We start from the raw sequence: 19,492 nt of genomic DNA, 5'->3' as shown, positions 1-19,492 counted from the left end.
GCCAACATCCAGTGACAATGCAGAGCGCCAAATTCAAATAAATTACTATAAATATTTAACTTTCATGAAATCACACATGCAATACACCAAATTAAAGCTACACTTGTTGTGAATCCAGCCAACGTGTCAGATTTCAAAAAGGCTTTACGACGAAACCACACCAAACGATTATGTTAGGTCAGTACATAGCCACAGAAAAACACAGCCATCTTTCCAGCCAAAGAAAGGAGTCACAAAAAGCATAAATAGAGAAAATGAATTACTAACCTTTGATCTTCATCAGATGACACTCATAGGACTTCATGTTACACAATACATGTATGTTTTGTGTTCATATTTATATCCAAAAATCTGTTTACATTGGCGCGTTACGTTCAGTTATGTTTTGCTTCCAAAACATCCGGTGATTTTGCAGAGAGCCACATCAATTTACAGAAATACTCATTATAAATGTTGATGAAAATACATGTGTTATGCATGGAACTTTAGATAAACTTCTCCTTAATGCAACCGCTGTGTCAGATTTCAAAAAAGCTTTACCGAGAAAGCACACCTTGCAATAATCTGAGTACAGCACTCAGAGCCCAATCAACCCAAAGAGATATCCGCCATGTTGGAGTCAACAGAAGTCAGAAATAGCATTATAAATATTCACTTACCTTTGATCTACATCAGAATGCACTCCCAGGAATCCCAGTTCCACAATAAATGTTTGATTTGTTCGATAATGTCCATTTATGTCCAAACACCTCCTTTTGTTCGCGCGTTTAGTACACAATCCAAACTGACGACGCGCTGGCAGGTCCAGGCGAAAGTTCAGACAGTCGTATTACAGTCCATAGAAACATGTCAAACTAAGTATAGAATCAATCTTTAGGATGTTTTTATCATAAATCTTAAATAATTTTCCAACCGGAGAATTCCTTTGTCTTCAGAAATGCGATGAAACGCAAGCTACCTCTCATGTGAATGCGTGTGACCAGCTCGTGGCCAGCTCGTGGCACTCTGCCAGACCTCTGACTCAATCCCCTCTCATTCCCTCCTCCTTTATAGTAGAAGCATCAAACAAGGTTCTATAGACTGTTGACATCTAGTGGAAGCCTTAGGAAGTGCAACATGACCCCATTTCCACTGTATATTGGATAGGCAAAGAGTTGAAACACTACAAACCTCAGATTTCCCACTTCCTGGTTGGATTTTTTTCTCAGGTTTTTGCCTGCCATATGAGCTCTGTTATACTCACAGACATCATTCAAACAGTTTTAGAAACTTCAGAGTGTTTTCTATCCAAATCTACTAATTATATGCATGTTCTAGCTTTTAAGATAGAGTAGCAGGCAGTTTACTCTGGGCACCTTTTTATCCAAGCTACTCAATACTGCCCCCCTGTCCCAAAGAAGTTAACAAACAGATTACCGACCATTTCGAATCACACCGTACCTTCTCCGCTATGCAATCTGGTTTCAGAGCTGGTCATGGGTGCACCTCAGCCACGCTCAAGGTCCTAAACGATATCATAACCGCCATCGATAAGAGACATTACTGTGCAGCCGTATTCATAGACCTGGCCAAGGCTTTCGACTCTGTCAATCACCGCATTCTTATCGGCAGACTCGATAGCCTTGGTTTCTCAAATGACTGCCTCGACTGGTTCACCAACTACTTCTCAGATAGAGTTCAGTGTGTCAAATCGGAGGGCCTGTTGTCTGGACCTCTGGCAGTCTCAATGGGGGTGCAACAGGGTTAAATTCTCGGGCCGACTCTCTTCTCTGTATACATCAATGATGTCGCTCTTGCTGCTGGTGATTCTGTGATCCACCTCTACGCAGATGACACCATTCTGTATACCTCTGGCCCTTCTTTGGACACTGTGTTAACAAACCTCCAGATGAGCTTCAATGCCATACAACTCTCCTTCCGTGGCCTCCAACTGCTCTTAAATGCAAGCAAAACTAAATGCATGCTCTTCAACCGATCGCTGCCCACCCGTCCAGCATCACTACTCTGGACGGTTCTGACTTAGAATATGTGGACAACTACAAATACCTAGGTGTCTGGTTAGACTGTAAACTCTCCTTCCAGACTCCCATTAAGCATCTCCAATTCAAAATTCAATTTAGAATCGGCTTCCTATTTTGCATCAAAACATCCTTCACTCATGCTGCCAAACATACCCTCGTAAAACTGACCATCCTACCGATCCTCGACTTCGGCGATGTCATTTACAAAATAGCCTCCAATACCCTACTTAATAAATTGGATGCAGTCTATCACAGTGCCTCCGTTTCTTCACCAAAGCCCCATACACTACCCACCACTGCGACCTGTACGCTCTGGTGGCTGGCCCTCGCTTCATACTCGTCACCAAACCCACTGGCTCCAGGTCATCTATAAGTCTTTGCTAGGTAAAGCCCCGCCTTATCTCAGCTCACTGGTCACCATAGCAGCACCCACCCGTAGCACGTGCTCCAGCAGGTATATCTCACTGGTCACCCCCAAAACTAATTCCTCCTTTGGCCGCCTTTCCTTCCAGTTCTCTGTTGCCAATGACTGGAACGAACTGCAAAATCTCTGAAGCTGGAGACTCATATCTCCCTCACTAACTTTAAGCACCAGCTGTCAGAGCAGCTCACAGATCACTGCACCTGTACATAGCTCATCTGTAAATAGCCCATCCAATCCACCTCATCCCCATACTGTATTTATTTATCTTGCTCCTTTGCACCCCTCCGTGTGTAACTATTTGTGTCGAACTGCTTTGCTTTATCTTGGCCAGGTCGCAGTTGTAAATGACAACTTGTTCTCAACTAGCCAACCTGGTTAACCTTTCTGAACCACCCATCCCGGATCCGGGATAATTGTCATCAGCAACGCTGAATAGCATAGCGCCACAGTCAAATAATATTACTAGAAAATATTCATATTCATGAAATCACAAGTGCAATATTGCAAAACACAGCTTAGCCTTTTGTTAATCCACCTGTTGTCTCAGATTTTGAAATTATGCTTTACAGCGAAAGCAATACAAGCGTTTGTGGTAGTTTATCGATCGCTCGACAAAACATTAAGTACACTTAGCATCAGGTAACTTGGTCACAAATCAGAAAAGCAATCAAATTAATCGTTTACCTTTGATCTTCGGATGTTTTCACGCACGAGACTCCCAGTTAGACAACAAATGTTCCTTTTGTTCCATAAAGATATTTTTATATCCAAATACCTCTGTTCGTTTCGCGCGTTATGCTGAGAAATCCACAGGAAAAAGCGTTCACGACAACGCAGACAAAAATTCCAGATAATATCCATAATGTCCACAGAAACATGTCAAACGTTTTTTATAATCAAACCTCAGGTTGTTTTTCAAATATCTATTCGATAATATATCAACCGGGAGTGTTGGTTTTTCACTAGGACCGGGAGTAACAATGGCTGCCTTTCTCTGTTGCGCACAACTCACTCTGAGAGCCCCCACCTATCCACTTACGCAATGTGATCGTTCTCGCTTATTTTTCAAAATAAAAGCCTGAAACTATGTCTAAAGGCTGTTGACACCTTAGGGAAGCCATAGAAAAAGGAATCTGGTTGATATCCCTTTAAATGGGTAATAGGGATGCATAAGAACAGAGGTTTCAAAAACAGAGGCACTTCCTGATTGGATTTTCCTCAGGTTTTAGCCTGCAATATCAGTTCTGTTAAACTCACAGACAAAATGTTGACAGTTTTGGAAACTTTAGAGTGTTCTATCCTAATCTGACAATTATATGCATATTCTAGTTTCGGGGGCTGAGAAATAGGCAGTTTAAATGGATACGTTTTTTAGCCAAAAACGAAAATACTGCCCCCTACTTAAATAAAGGTGAAATAAAAAAAGTACCTATGACGGTGCCTACTGTGGATTTGTTTTTCAAATCATATGGGCAAAAACTTTCGCTCGATCTGGGATGCTAAACCAGGCCATATATAGCATGCATACACCACTGTAAAAGCTTCACTTATACAAATGTTTTACTTGAACCCAAAATGGTTCTCAAGTAGATAATTAAGAAAAGCTTATTCCTTGTTTTGAAATGGCCTTTTTGCAGATTGCCATGTCACATTTGAGTAATTGAAATTGAAACCTTTTTCAAACAAGCAATGCAGAGCTGGTTAGAATTTCAATTTCATAACCCAGAATAAAAAATAAAAAAAGGGGATGGGAGGGCTAAGACCCACCCACTGTGGAGCCAGGCCCAGCCAATCAGAATGAGGTTTCCCCCCACGCAAAAGGGCGTTACCACTCCACTATGTCTTCCTGTTATTGCTTTTGCGCTAATTTGAGGACCAGGATGTTGACAGCAGTGCCATACAGATTGCAAAATAGACGGGAAGAGATTTTTTTATGTACCAATTCCATGGCACAATTCCATTCCAGGGTGTTATGAATTGATACATAAAATGATGCGAGACTCAAGATTTTGTGGGGAGGGGGGTTCACAGGTTGGTTGAGAGCAGCTCTTGGGGGAACTGTGTGGGGAGGTCGCTGGTTCGGGTCCCCGATTTGAGTTGGTGGGAGATATGTTGATGTGCCCTTGGGTGGGGCACTTGACCCTGGTAGCTCTGGATGAGTGTGTCTGCTAGATGACTGAATGTAAAACCATTATTTATTTATTTATGTCTATAAAAAAGTATATGTACAGTACCAGTCAAAAGTTTGGACACCAGCTTTGCACACTCTCGGTACTCTCTCAACCAGCTTCACCTGGAATGCTTGAAGGAGTTCCCACATGCTGAGCACTTATTGGCTGCTTTTTCTTCCCTTTGCGGTCCAACTCATCCCAAACCATCTCAATTGGGTTGAGGTAGGGTGATTGTGGAGGCCAGGTCATCTGATGCAGCACTCTCCTTGGTCAAATAGCCCTTGCACGGCCTGGAGGTGTATTGGGTCAGTGTCCTGTTGAAAAACAAATGATAGTCCCACTAAGCCCAAACCAGATGGGATGGCATATTGCTGCAGAATGCTGTGGTAGCCAAGTTGATTAAGTGTGCCTTGAATTCTAAATAAATCACTGACAGTGTCACCAGCAAAGCACCATCACATCTCCTCCATGCTTCACGGTGGGAACCACATGCGGAGATCATCCGTACACCTACTCTGCGTCTCACAAAGACACGGCGGTTGGAACCACCAGCTTTCCACTGGTGTAACTTTTTATTTTTTATTTAACCAGGCAAGTCAGTTAACCTCTCTTGGGTACGTGAGACGTTAGCGTCCCACCTCTTCAACAGCCAGTGCAACTGCTGGGCGCCAAATTCAAATACAGAAATACTCATTATTAAAATTCAGAAAACAAAACATATTTTACATAGGTTTAAAGATGAACTTCTTATGAATCCAACCACGGTGTCAGATTTTAAAAATGCTTTACGGCGAAAGCATACCTTACGATTATTTGAGAACATAGCCCACTAGACAAATCATTACAAACAGTAACCAGCCAAGTAGAACAGTTACACAAGTCAGAAATAGAGATAAAATTAATTCCTTACCTTTGATGATCTTCATATGGTTGCACTCAGCAGACATTAATTTACTCAATAAATGTTCCTTTTGTTTGATAAAGTCTCTTTATTTCCAAAAACCTCAGTTTTGTTCCCCCTTTTTCTTCAGTAATCCACAGGCTCAAACGCAGTCAAAACAGGCAAACAAAAAAATCAAAATTGTATCCGTAAAGTTCATAGAAACATGTCAAATGATGTTTATATTCAATCCTCAGGTTGTTTTTAGCCTAAATAATCGTTAATATTTCAACCGGACAATAACGCCGTCAATTGAAAAGGTAAACAAGAAAGGCACTCTCTCGGTCTCGCGCATGTAAAAGCTCTGTGCCACTTTAGGGTCCACTCATTCAGACTGCTCTTCCTCATTTTTCAGAATACAAGCCTGAAACAATTTCTAAAGACTGTTGACATCTAGTGGAAGGCATAGAAACTGCAATTTGAGTCCTAAGTCAATGGATACTGTAATGGCATTGAATAGAAACCAACAAAACAAACTACTTCCTGAATGGATTTTTATCATGTTTTCGCTTGCCAAATCAGTTCTGTTATACTCACAGACACTATTTTAACAGTTTTGGAAACTTTAGTGTGTTTTCTATCCAAATCTACTAGTTATATGCATATCATATCTTCTGGGCCCGAGAAGCAGGCAGTTTAATTTGGGCATGCATTTCATCCAAAATTCCAAATGCTGCCCCCTACCCTAGAAAAGTTAAGAACCAATTCTTATTTACAATGACGGCCTAACCTGGACGATGCTGGGCCAATTGTGCGCTGCATTATGGGACTCCGAATCACGGCAGGTTGTGATTCAGCCTGGAATCGAACCAGGGTCTGTATTGATGCCTCAAGCATTGAAATGCAGTGCCTTAAGCCTCTACGCCACCGGGGAGCCTACAAAAATGTCAATTGCTTGTGTATCTTGGCCTAAGCAAGTCTCTTATTGGTGTCCTTTTAGTAGTGGTTTCTTTGCAGCAATTTTACCATGAAGGTCTGATTCACAGTGTCCTCTGAACAGTTGATGTTGATGTGTGTTACTTGAACTCTGAAGCATTTATTTGGGCTGCAATATCTGAGGCTGGTAACTAAGAAACGTATCCTCTGCAGCAGAGGTAACTCTGGGTCTTCCTTTCCTGTGGTGGTCCTCATGAGAGCCATATTCATCTTAGCGCTTGATGGTTTTTGCGACTGCACTTGAAGAAACTTTCAAAGTTCTTGAAATGTTCTGCATTGACTGACCTCCATGTCTTAAAGTAATGATTGAGTATTGTTTCCCTTTGCTTATTTGAGCTGTTCTTCCCATAATATGGACTTGGTCTTTTACCAAGTAGGGTTAGCTTCTGTAACCCCCCCCCCCCCACCTTGTCACAACACAACTGATCAAACGCGTTAAGAAGGAAAGAAATTCCAAAAATGAACTTTTAACAAGGCACACCTGTTAATTGAAATGCATTCCAGGTGACTACCTCATGAAGCTGGTTGAGAGAATGTGAAGTGTGTGCAGAGCTGTCAAGGCAAAAGGGTGGCTACTTTTGAAGAATGTCAAATAAAAAATATATTTTGATTTGTTTAACACTGTTTTGGTTACTACATGATTCCATATGTGTTATATCATTAGTTTTGATGTTTTCACTATTATTCTACAATGTAGAAAATAGTACAAATAAACCTGGAATGAGTAGTTGTCCAAACTTTTGACTGGTACTGTGTATATATCAGTTGTATAAGGATCAATAAAGAAAATGAGTGAGTGGAAAGCTGACTCAATGTCCTCATAACTGTTTGTGAGATGTCTCTGAGTGGCTCACTCTGTCACTCCCTCGACAGCAAAAGAAGGAGGACGGTGCCGTCGACTTCTCGGACAAAGAGATCCTGGCCGAGGCGGAGCGCCTGGATGTGAAGGACACGGCCCCGCTGATCCTGACTGAGCTTTTGATGGACGAGAACATCCGCGACCAGATCAAGAAGTACAAACGTCACTTCCTCCGAGTGAGTCTCCGAGTAGCATGCTAGTAGATACTTAGACTTAGTCATTGCGCTAATGCAAAACTCAGCAAAAAAAGTGTTTCTTTGTGTAAATATATGTATGAATATAAGATTCATCAACTGAGACAAACTGAACAAGTTCCACAGACGTGACTAACAGAAATGGAATAATGTGTCCCTGAACAAAGAGGGGGGGGGTCAAAATCAAAGTATTAGTCAGCAAGTCCCAGGACATTTCTGGGGGGAATGGCCCTGGCCCTCACCCTCCGATCCAACAGGTCCCAGATGTGCTCAATGGGATTGAGATTCGGGCTCTTCGCTCGCCGTGGCAGAACACTGAAATCACGCACAGAACGAGCAGTATGGCTGGTGGCATTGTCATGCTGGAGGGTCATGTCAGGATGAGCCTGCAGGAAGGGTACCACATGAGGGAGGAGGATGTCTTCCCTGTAACGCACAGCGTTGAGATTGCATGCAATGACAACAAGCTCAGTCCGATGATGCTGTGACACACCGCCCCAGACCATGACGGACCCTCCACCTCCAAATTGATCCCGCTCCAGAGTACAGGCCTCGATGTAACGCTCATTCCTTCGACGATAAACGCGAATCCGACCATCACCCCTGGTGAGACAAAACCGCGGCACGTCAGTGAAGAGCACTTTATGCATGTCCTTTCTGGTCCAGCGACGGTGGGTTTGTGCCCATAGGCAACGTTGTTGCTGGTGAGGACCTGCCTTACAACAGGCCTACAAGCCCTCAGTCCAGCCTCTCTCAGCCTATTGCGGACAGTCTGAGCACTGATGGAGGGATTGTGCGTTCCTGGTGTAACTCGGGCAGTTGCCATCCTGTACCTGTCCCGCAGGTGTGATGTTCGGATGTACCGATCCTGTGCAGGTGTTACACATGGTCTGCCACTGCGAAGACGATCAGCTGTCCGTCCTGTCTCCCTGTAGTGCTGTCTTAGGCGTCTCACAGTACGGAAATTGCAATTCATTGCCCTGGCCACATCTGCAGTCCTCATGCCTCCTTGCAGCATGCCTAAGGCACGTTCATGCAGATGAGCAGGGACTCTGGGCATCCTTCTTTTGGTGTTTTTCAGAGTCAGTAGAAAGATCTCTTTAGTGTCCTAAGTTTTCATAACTATGACCTTAATTGCCTACTGTCTGTAAGCTGTTAGTGTCTTAATGACCGTTCCACAGGTGCATGTTCATTAATGTTTCATTGAACAAGCATGGGAAACCGTGTTTAAACCCTTTACAATGAAGATCTGTGTATTTGTATTTTTACGAATTATCTTTGAAAGACAGGGTCCTGAAAAAGGGCCGGTCCTTTTTTTGCTGAGTTTATTTGGTATTTGCTCTCCTTCATAGTGGACACAGACATTAAAATGGTATCCATAAGATTGTCTGACTCTGTAGATTAAGTGCTGCTCATTGCCAAAATCGTTAGGTATACCTTTTTCATTTCCATGGAAATATTACTGCGCGTGCTTTTCGGCCCATGCCTGTAGCCTACGCAGGCTTTTTAATATGCACATTTGATCTCGCATGTACACAACACTGGAGTTGAGGGATGTCACTGAACTTCAAGCAGAATTATCCTTTGAGAGTTCATGAATAGTAAAATATTTTAATCCTGAAGTTGTTTATGACCGCCTGCTGCGTGAAAAATGCTTGCCGCTCTGTCGGGGCTGCAGGTCTTGCAGCTCTCGAGTGTGAGGGTCAGGGCTGCTACTCTAGTTGATGGGGAAAGGGGGGGATACCTAGTCAGTTGTACAACTGATTGCATTCAACTGAAATGTGTCTTCTGCACCTGTTTAGTATAATAACATATGCTATTTAGCAGATGCTTTTATCCAAAGCGACTGACAGTCAGGCGCATATATTTTTTTTTACGTATGGGTGGTCCTGGGAATCGAACCCACAATCTTGTCATTGCAAGAGCCATGCTCCTCCAACTGAGCTACAGAGGACCTCTGTTAATGCAAACTGGGCATTAGGTCAGTGCTGTCACACTCCTTGTGTGCCATTTGGTCTGATATTTAACTGAAATTTGCATTAAGTCAGTGCCGTCACATCAGTTGTTGGGCATGAGGTCAGTGCCCTGATGCATTTGATGGACATCAGCATAATGTTGTCCATAGTTGGTGTTTGTGAACTGTGAGTTCCATAACGCATAAGACATGAAGCAGTGTCACAACACTAGTTGACGGAGATATGCTTAGTAATCTTAACAGTAGCGATTTGTACGGACATAACCTCAACCAAAATAATTGTGGCAATAGAAACGGCTATAATCCTGTTGTTGGGTTTTGCTCAAACTCCAGCCGCACCGTGAATTTAAAACATTTATTTGGTGTCCAGTTTACCCACAACAACAAGAAGGCCCAGAAGTACCTCCTGGGGGGCTTTGAGTGTCTGGTGAAGCTGCACCAGTCCCAGCTTCTGCCCCGCGTGCCCCTTGTCCTCAAAGACCTGTACGACGCCGACCTGCTGGAGGAGGACGTCATCCTGGCCTGGGCTGAGAAGGTAACGGGGATGATGGGATATTTTTTTCTGCTTTTCAACTTTCTATTTACCCAGGTCAGTGTCATGAAGGCAAGAGACCCGTCCAAGATATTTTACATATTAAGAGGAGAGTCTGTAACCTACACTAGAACCTGTGAAATGAGACTGTCATTTTTTTTTCATCCTACCTCTAACACATCAATCCTGTGTGTCTTGTCAGGTGTCCAAGAAATACGTGTCCAAGGAGCTGGCCAAAGAGATCCACGCCAAGGCAGCGCCATTCGTCAAGTGGCTGAAGGAAGCGGAAGAGGAGAGCGAGGGCAGCGGGGTGGACGAGGAGGAAGATGAAGATAATGTGGAGGTAATGACTTATCACTGCCTCTGATTTGATCTATATACATTAATTCCCATCACGTGCATATAGACATAGGTTTGGTATTATGGCACTGACATGAAAATGGCCACTGTCGCAAGGTTTCCTCTTACCATGGACCTATTCAGATCCAGTGCCTTCAGAAACTATTCACACCCCTTGACATATCTATTGTTATAACCTGAATTTAAAATTGATTCAATTTAGATTTTGTCACTGGCCTACGCACAATACCCCATAATGTCAAAGTGGAATACTGTTTTACATTTTTACAAATGTAATAAAAAATGAAAAGCTTGTCTTTCATCAATAAGTATTCAACCCCTTTATGGCAATCCTGAATGCGTTCAGAAGCAAAAGTGTGTTTGAACAAGTCACAAGTTGCATGGACTTGCAATAATAGTGTTTAACATGATTTTTGAATGACGACCTCATACCTGTACCCCACATACAATTATAAGGTCCTTCAGTCGAGCAGTGAATTTCAAACACAGATCCAACCACAAAGACCAGGGAGGTTTCCCAATGTCTCGCAAAGATAAGCACCTATTGGTAGATGGGTGTTAATTTTTTTTTTTTAAAGCAGACATTGAATATCCCTTTGAGCATGGTGAAGTTATTGATTACACTTTGTGTGGTGTATCATTACACCCAGTCACTACAAAGATACAGGCGTCCTTCCTAACTCCGTTGCCAGAGAGGAAGGAAACCGCTCAGGGATTTCAAAATGAGGCCAATGGTGACTTTACAACAGATACAGAGTTTAATGGCTGTGATGGGAGAACTGAGGCTGGATCAACATTGTACATTGTAGTTACTCCACAATACTAACCTAATTGCCAGTGAAAAGGTTGCCTGTACAGAATTTGTTTTTAAAAGCAAACATTCATTCTGTTTGAAAAAAGGCACTAAAGTAATACTATTTTTTTTTTAATTGGCAAAGCAATAGACTTTTTGAGATGAATACGGTGTTATGTTTGGGTCAAATCCAATACAACACACTACTGAGTACCACTCCATATTTTCAAGCCTAGTGGTGACTGCGTCATGTTATGGAAATGGGAAATCCGAGAGGAGAACCTGTTTCAGTTTACTTTCCACCAGACACTGGGAGATTAATTCACCTTTCATCAGGACAATAACCTAAAACACAAGGCCAAATCTACACTGGAGTTGGTTACCAAGAAGACTGAATGTTCCTGAGTGGCTGAGTTAAAGGTTTGACTTAAATCTGGGTGAAAAGCTATGGCAAGACTTGAAAATGGCTGTCTTGCAATGATCAACAACCAATTTGACAGAGCTTGAAGAATTTTGAAAAAAATGATGGGCAAATGTTGCACAATCCAGGTGTGGAAAGCTCTGAGACTTACCCAGAAAGACTCACAGCTGTAATTGCTGCCAAAGGTGCTTCAACAAAGTATTGACTCGAGTGTACAGAATACTTATGCTTCCTACTGAAGTGCCTGGTGAGAAATGAGTGGCACCGCAGTGTCTTTAATTTCACCCAATTAACATCCCCCCCCTTCTTTCCTCCCAGGTGGTCTACTCAGCCTCTGCCCGCGAGCTGAAAGTGGAGACTGTGAAACCAGAGAAGCCTGCAGAGGAAGAGGACGACTTTGACATCGACGCCATCTAAAAACAAAACTTAACAAGCCTCCACCGACATGAGTTTTGCAAGCACTCTGAGGATTATGATGAAAATAATAACAGCATGCCTTTGGTCCTGGTCGACCCTCACCCCACCTGCTGCTTTGGCTACCTTCCAGCTTTGCGCGATGAATCTATTTACTTTGCGCTAGTTGAAGTGATGCGATGTTGTGTTTGTATATGGATGAAGAGTTATTTTTTGGTTAATACTAGAGACTAAACACAAATGCTGCATTTGTTTTCTCCCTGAAATATTTTCCTCTTCAATCATTAAATAAGTTTTGCCTTATTTAATTGTGTTGTTTCTATAGTAAAACAGTTTCAGGTGTTTTCATGGTTAATAATGTTTCCAAAAACAAAAACTCCCAAGGCAGATCCGATACTAGCGTACTGAATATAGGGACGAAACGGAAACTGACAATGAATTGGACTGGTGCGGTTTACTCTTCAATGCCTGTAGGTATTACACCAATATGATTGTTGTTCATAGTGGAGTAAAATGGATACTATTTTCGCCTACAGATGGTAATGTTATGATCTCTACTAAAGTTGAGGCTAGTAGTTAGTCTACCTAGGAATATCCCAAACGGGTTAATGTGAGAATCGAGATGTCGTGCTAAATTGACAATGGTGTAAAATGTGCAACAAGCAACTCCTGTATGGATTTCCAACTGACTTTGGGGTCATTTGGGATTTGGCTGCAGGTTCTAAATCCACTAGACAGCAGTGAGTTCACATAATCTGTGATTAACAGGGAACTACATCAGGATGTACGGTTGCCATTGAAAGTCTACACCCACTTGGAACTTTTTTCGCATTTTGTGTTACGAAGTGGGATTGAAATAGATTTAATTGTAATTTTTATTGTCATTGATCTACACCAAATATTGTTGTTTTTCAGGATGAAAATAAACTAGATGTAGATGAGCACAGGCAAAATCCTAGAGGAAAACCTGCTTCAGTCTGCTTTACACCTGACACTGGGAGAGGAATTCACTTTTCAGCAGGACAATAACCTACAACACCAAGCCAAATCTACACAGGAGTTGATTACCAAGAAGACAGTGAATCCTCCTTTGGTCTAGTTCTAGTTTTTACTTAAATCTATGGCAAGACTTAAAATTGCTGTCTAGCCATGAACCCCACCATCTTGACAGCTTGAAGAATTTTGAAAAGAATAATGGGCAAATATTGCACAATACAGGTGTGCAAAGCTCCCAAGAAGACACAGCTGTAATCGCTGCCAAAAGTGTTTGTAACATGTATTGACTTGGGGGTGAATACTTGTCGAATATTAGTGTCTTGTTTTTCATCTTACCATTTTTAGTGTAGATGGTTAACAAAAAATTACAAATGAATTTTAATCCCACTTTAACACAATGTGTAGACTTTCTATAGGCACTGTGCATTGGGAAAGTATTCAGTCCCCTTCCCTTTTACCACATTGTTACATTACAGCTTTATTATAAAATATTTCCCCCCTACACACACTACCCCATAATGACAAAGTATTCAGACCCCTTCCTTTTCCACATTGTTAAATTACAACTTTATTTTATAATGGATTCAATTTGTTGTTTTTCTCGTCAATCTACACACAATACCCCATAATGAGAAAACGAAAACAAGTTTTTAAACATATTTGCAAATGTATTACAAATAATGAAAAATACCTTATTTACATAAGTATTCAGACCCTTTGCTATGAGACTCAAAATTGAGCTCAGGTGCATCCTGTTTCCATTGATCATCCTTGAGATGTTTCTATGATTTGATTGGAGTCTGCCTGTGGTAAATTCAATTGATTGGACATGATTTGGAAAGGCACACACCTGTCTATAAGGTCCCACAGTTGACAGTGCATGTCAGAGCAAAAACCAAGCCATGAAGTCAAAGGAATAGTTGTAGAGACAGGATTGTGTCTCGGCACAGATCTGGGGAAGGGTACCAAAAAATTGCTGCAGCATTGAAGGTCCCCAAAAACAGTGGCCTCCATCATTCTTAAATGAAAGAAGTTTGGAACCAACAAGATTCTTAGAGCTGGTCGCCCGGCCAAACTGAGCAATCTGGGGAGAAGGACCTTGGTCAGGGAGGTGACCAAGAACCCACTGGTCACTCTGACAGAGTTCCTCTGTGGAAATGGGAGAACCTCCCAGAAGGACCATCTCTGCAGCGCTTCACCAATCAGGCCTCTATGGTAGAGTGGCCAGACTGCTTGGAGTTTGCCAAAAGGCACCTAAAGGACTCGCAGACCATGTGAAACAAGATTCTCCGGTCTGATGAAACCAAGATTGAACTCTTTGGCCTGAATGCCAAGCATCACGTCTGGAGGAAACCTGGCACTGTCCCTACGGTGAAGCATGGTGGTGACAACATGCTGTGGGGATGTTTTTCAGCATTAGGTACGGTACTTTGTTCCTACATTGTCTGGACTTGAGTTAGTGTTTTCTTTTATGAGAACAAGGGGATTATGAGTGAGTGACCACACCAATTTAGCAGGCCGAGAATGACATATTTAGGACAAAGTTTAATACTATGGAATCAGCCGTTTTCAACTATATTCACAAGATCGCGCAATTGAATTGATTTCATGACGCTCATACAAGTAGTCCTATTCCCATGTAAAACAGTAGGGGGAGCTATTACCTACAGTTTCAACTTGAATCCAGCAACAACAAACAAGCAAAGATGTAAATGAATAGCAGGGAAGTACTCAACTCGTGTAGTATATTCAACAGGAAAATAGACGTTACACAATCCTACGAAAATAAGAATGAAAAGTCAAAATAATTAATAAATCAATGCCTGAGTGCAAATAGAGAACTGAATGTCGAAACCAATGTCACCGTCAGACTAAGTTGAATAATACTGTAGCTGTCATTTAAGTTGTTAATAAACACCTTAAGTGTATTCCATATAAGGGGTTATGCATACTTAAACTCAGAAGTATTTAAACTCAGAAGTAAGTAAATACTTATTTTCCACCATAATTTGCAAATAAATTCATTAAAATTCCTACAATGTGATTTTCTGGATTTTTTTTTCTCATTTTGTCTGTCATAGTTGAAGTGTACCTATGATGAAAATTACAGGCCTCTCATCTTTTTAAGTGGGAGAACTTGCACAATTGGTGGCTGACTAAATACTTTTTTGCCCCACTGTATATGTATGTGTGTGTGTGTGTGATATATATATATATATATATATATACACACTGCTCAAAAAAATAAAGGGAACACTTAAACAACACAATGTAACTCCAAGTCAATCACACTTCTGTGAAATCAAACTGTCCACTTAGGAAGCAACACTGATTGACAATACATTTCACATGCTGTTGTGCAAATGGAATAGACAAAAGGTGGAAATTATAGGCAATTAGCAAGACACCCCCAATAAAGGAGTGGTTCTGCAGGTGGTTACCACAGACCACTTCTCAGTTCCTATGCTTCCTGGCTGATGTTTTGGTCACTTTTGAATGCTGGCGGTGCTTTCACTCTAGTGGTAGCATGAGACGGAGTCTACAACCCACACAAGTGGCTTAGGTAGTGCAGCTCATCCAGGATGGCACATCAATGCGAGCTGTGGCAAGAAGGTTTGCTGTGTCTGTCAGCGTAGTGTCCAGAGTATGGAGGCGCTACCAGGAGACAGGCCAGTACATCAGGAGACGTGGAGGAGGCCGTAGGAGGGCAACAACCCAGCAGCAGGACCGCTACCTCCGCCTTTGTGCAAGGAGGAGCACTGCCAGAGCCCTGCAAAATGACCTCCAGCAGGCCACAAATGTGCATGTGTCTGCTCAAACGGTCAGAAACAGACTCCATGAGGGTGGTATGAGGGCCCGACGTCCACAGGTGGGGGTTGTGCTTACAGCCCAACACCGTGCAGGACGTTTGGCATTTGCCAGAGAACACCAAGATTGGCAAATTCGCCACTGGCGCCCTGTGCTCTTCACAGATGAAAGCAGGTTGTCACGTCTGTCACATGTGCGTGTGAATCTGGAGACGCCGTGGAGAACGTTCTGCTGCCTGCAACATCCTCCAGCATGACCGGTTTGGCGGTGGGTCAGTCATGGTGTGGGGTGGCATTTCTTTGGGGGGCCGCACAGCCCTCCATGTGCTCGCCAGAGGTAGCCTGACTGCCATTAGGTACCGAGATGAGATCCTCAGACACCTTGTGAGACCATATGCTGGTGCGGTTGGCCCTGGGTTCCTCCTAATGCAAGACAATGCTAGACCTCATGTGGCTGGAGTGTGTCAGCAGTTCCTGCAAGAGGAAGGCATTGATGCTATGGACTGGCCTGCCAGTTCCCCAGACCTGAATCCAATTGAGCACATCTGGGACATCATGTCTCGCTCCATCCACCAACGCCACATTGCACCACAGACTGTCCAGGAGTTGGCGGATGCTTTAGTCCAGGTCTGGGAGGAGATCCCTCATTAGACCATCCGCCACCTCATCAGGAGCATGCCCAGGCGTTGTAGGGAGGTCATACAGGCACGTGGAGGCCACACACACTACTGAGCCTCATTTTGACTTGTTTTAAGGACATTACATCAAAGTTGGATCAGCCTGTAGTGTGGTTTTCCACTTTAATTTTGAGTGTGACTCCAAATCCAGACCTCCATGGGTTGATAAATTTGATTTCCATTGATCATTTTTGTGTGATTTTGTTGTCAGCACATTCAACTATGTAAAGAAAAAAGTATTTAATAAGAATATTTCATTCATTCAGATCTAGGATGTGTTATTTTAGTGTTCCCTTTATTTTTTTGAGCAGTGTATATATACTGTATATATAGTACTAGTCAAAAGTTTGAACACAGCTACTCATTCCAGGGTTTTTCTTTTTACTATTTTCTACATAGTAGAATAATAGTGAGGACATCACAACTATGAAATAACACATATGAGATCATGTAGTAACCAAAACAGTGTTGAACAAATCAAATTGATTTTAGATTCTTCAAAGTAGCCACGCTTTGCCTCGATGACAGCTCTGCACACACTTCGCATTCTCTCAACCAGCTTCATCAGGTAGTCACCTGGAATGCATTTCAATTAACAGGTTTGCCTTGTTATAAGTTAATTTGTGGAATTTCTTTCCTTCTTAATGCGTTTGAGCCAATCAGTTGTGTTGTGACAAGGTAGTTGTGGCATACAGAAGACAGCCCTATTTGGTAAAAGACCAAGTCCATATTATGGCAAGAACAGCTTAAATAGGCAAAAAGAAACGACAGTCCATCATTTCTTTAAGACATGAAGGTCAGTCAAGCCAGAAAATTTGTGCAGTTGCAAAAACCATCAAGCGCTATGATGAAACTGGCTCTCATGAGGATCAGAAGACAGCCCTAGGCAAGGAAGAGCCAGAGTTACCTCTGCTGCAAAGGATAAGTTAAATTAGAGTTACAAGCCTCAGAAATTGCAGCCCAAATAAATGCTTCAGAGTTCAAGTAACAGACACATCTCAACATCAACTGTTCAGAGGAGACTGCGTGAATCAGTCCTTCATGGTCTAATTGCTACAAAGAAACCACTACTAAAGTACACCAATAAGAAGAGACTTGCTTGGGCCAAGAAACACAAGCAATGGACATTTGACCAGTCTTTTGGTCTGATGAGTCCAAATTTGAGATTTTTGGTTCCAACTGCCGTGTCTTTGTGAGACGCAGAGTAGGTGAACGAATGATGTCCGCATGTGTTGTTCCCACCGTGAAGTATGGAGGAGGAGGTGTGATGGTGTGGGGGTGCTTTGCTGGTGACACTGTGATTTATTTAGAATTCAAGGCACACTTAACCAGCATGGCTACCACAGCATTCTGCAGCGATGTGCAATCCCATCTGGTTTGCGCTTAGTGGGACTATAATTTGTTTTTCACCAGGACAATGACCCAACACACCTCCAGGCTGTGTAAGGGATATTTGACCAAGGAGAGTAATGGAGTGCTGCATCAGATGACCTGGCCTCCACAATCACCTGATTTGTTTAACTACATGATTCCATGTGTTATTTCATAGTTCTGATGTCTTCACTATTTTTCTACAATGTCTCTACTTACAGCTTATACATACCATATACCGTCAAACTAAGTTGAATAATACTGTAGCTGTCATTTAAGTTGTTAATAAACACCTTAAGTATATTCCATATAAGGTGTTATGCTTACTTAAACTAAGTAAATGTATTTAGTACCAGTATTGTTAGATATTCCTTAACCATGCACTTAGAGATTTTGGACATCAACAATACTTAATCTAAATGAATGTTCTTCATTGTCTACAATACACTTTGTAGATAGAAACCACTTTCCAGTTGTAGATTTCAATAAATTAACTTGAATAACAAATCCTGTTGGTGGCAAGATGGCGCTGAAAGATATGGCAGCTCTTCTTCTAGTTCTTAAGCAAATTTTCAGTATTTAGTTTTTTGTGTGTTTCTTACATTATTAGCCTCAACGTTTTTGTTTTATTACATACAGCTGGATATCAGAGTGACGGTAACTGACCAGTATTACGACTCATGGTGTGATTGTGATAACATACAGAAACTCAAGTCCTTCTGTTCACCGGACCTAGAATACCTCACAATCAAATGCCGACTGTATTACTTCCCAAGAGAATTCTCTTCGGTTATAGTCACAGCCATGTATATTCCCCCTCAAGCCGATACCACGACGGCCCTCAAGGAACTACATGCTCTCGGTAGCCGATGTGAGCAAGACCTTTAAACAGGTCAACATTCACAAAGCCGCGGGGCCAGACGGATAACCAGGGCGTGTACTCAAAGCATGCGCGGACCAACTGGCAAATATCTTCAATGACATTTCCAACCTCTCCCTGACCGAGTCTGTAATACCTACATGTTTCAACCAGACCACCATAGTCCCTGTGCCCAAGGAAGCGAAGGTAACCTGCCTAAATGATTGCCGCACTCACGTCGGTAGCCATGAAGTGTTTTGAAAGGCTGGTCATGGCTCACATCAACAGCATCCTCCCGGTAACCCTAGACCCACTCCAATTCGTATACCGCCTCAACGGATCCAATGATGACGCAATCTCAATCGCACTCCACACTGCCCTTTCCCACCTGTACAAAAAGAACACCTATGTGAAAATGCTGTTCATTGACTACAGCTCAGCGTTCAACACTATAGTGCCCATGAAGCTCATCACTAGGCTAAGGACTCTGGGACTAAACACCTCCCTCTGCAACTGGATCTTGGACTTCCTGATGGGTCGCTCCCAGGTGGTAAGGGTAGGCAACAACACGTGTGCCATGCTGGGGTGTCTCCTCAACACTGGGGCCCCTCAGGGGTGTGTACTTAGTCCTCTCCTGTACTCCCTATTCACCCACGACTGCATGGCCAAACACGACTCCAACACCATCATTAAGTTTGCTGACGACACAACAGTGGTAGGCCTAATCACCGACGTGACAGCC

At 42.6% G+C, this 19,492-nt stretch overlaps 1 protein-coding gene across 3 annotated transcripts in view; it reads left to right on the top strand.

The window, feature by feature from the left end:
- The window catches only part of LOC120019607 (eukaryotic translation initiation factor 5-like), a 34,774-nt gene extending 22,431 nt beyond the window's left edge, over nt 1-12,343 (top strand). For all 3 annotated transcript variants that reach the window (XM_038962948.1, XM_038962949.1, XM_038962950.1), the window contains 4 exons: nt 7,366-7,527; nt 9,891-10,055; nt 10,255-10,395; nt 11,945-12,343. In XM_038962948.1, coding sequence (XP_038818876.1) covers nt 7,366-7,527; nt 9,891-10,055; nt 10,255-10,395; nt 11,945-12,043 — 567 coding nt within the window. In that variant the 3' untranslated portion in view covers nt 12,044-12,343. The remainder of the gene's footprint in view (nt 1-7,365; nt 7,528-9,890; nt 10,056-10,254; nt 10,396-11,944) is intronic.
- Nucleotides 12,344-19,492: the final 7,149 nt, after the last annotated feature.

Source organism: Salvelinus namaycush, chromosome 24, assembly GCF_016432855.1.
Source record: "Salvelinus namaycush isolate Seneca chromosome 24, SaNama_1.0, whole genome shotgun sequence".
Classification (NCBI taxonomy): domain Eukaryota; kingdom Metazoa; phylum Chordata; class Actinopteri; order Salmoniformes; family Salmonidae; genus Salvelinus; species Salvelinus namaycush.
Note: the sequence above shows the minus strand (reverse complement) of the source record. Positions and strands in the feature narration are given on the sequence as shown.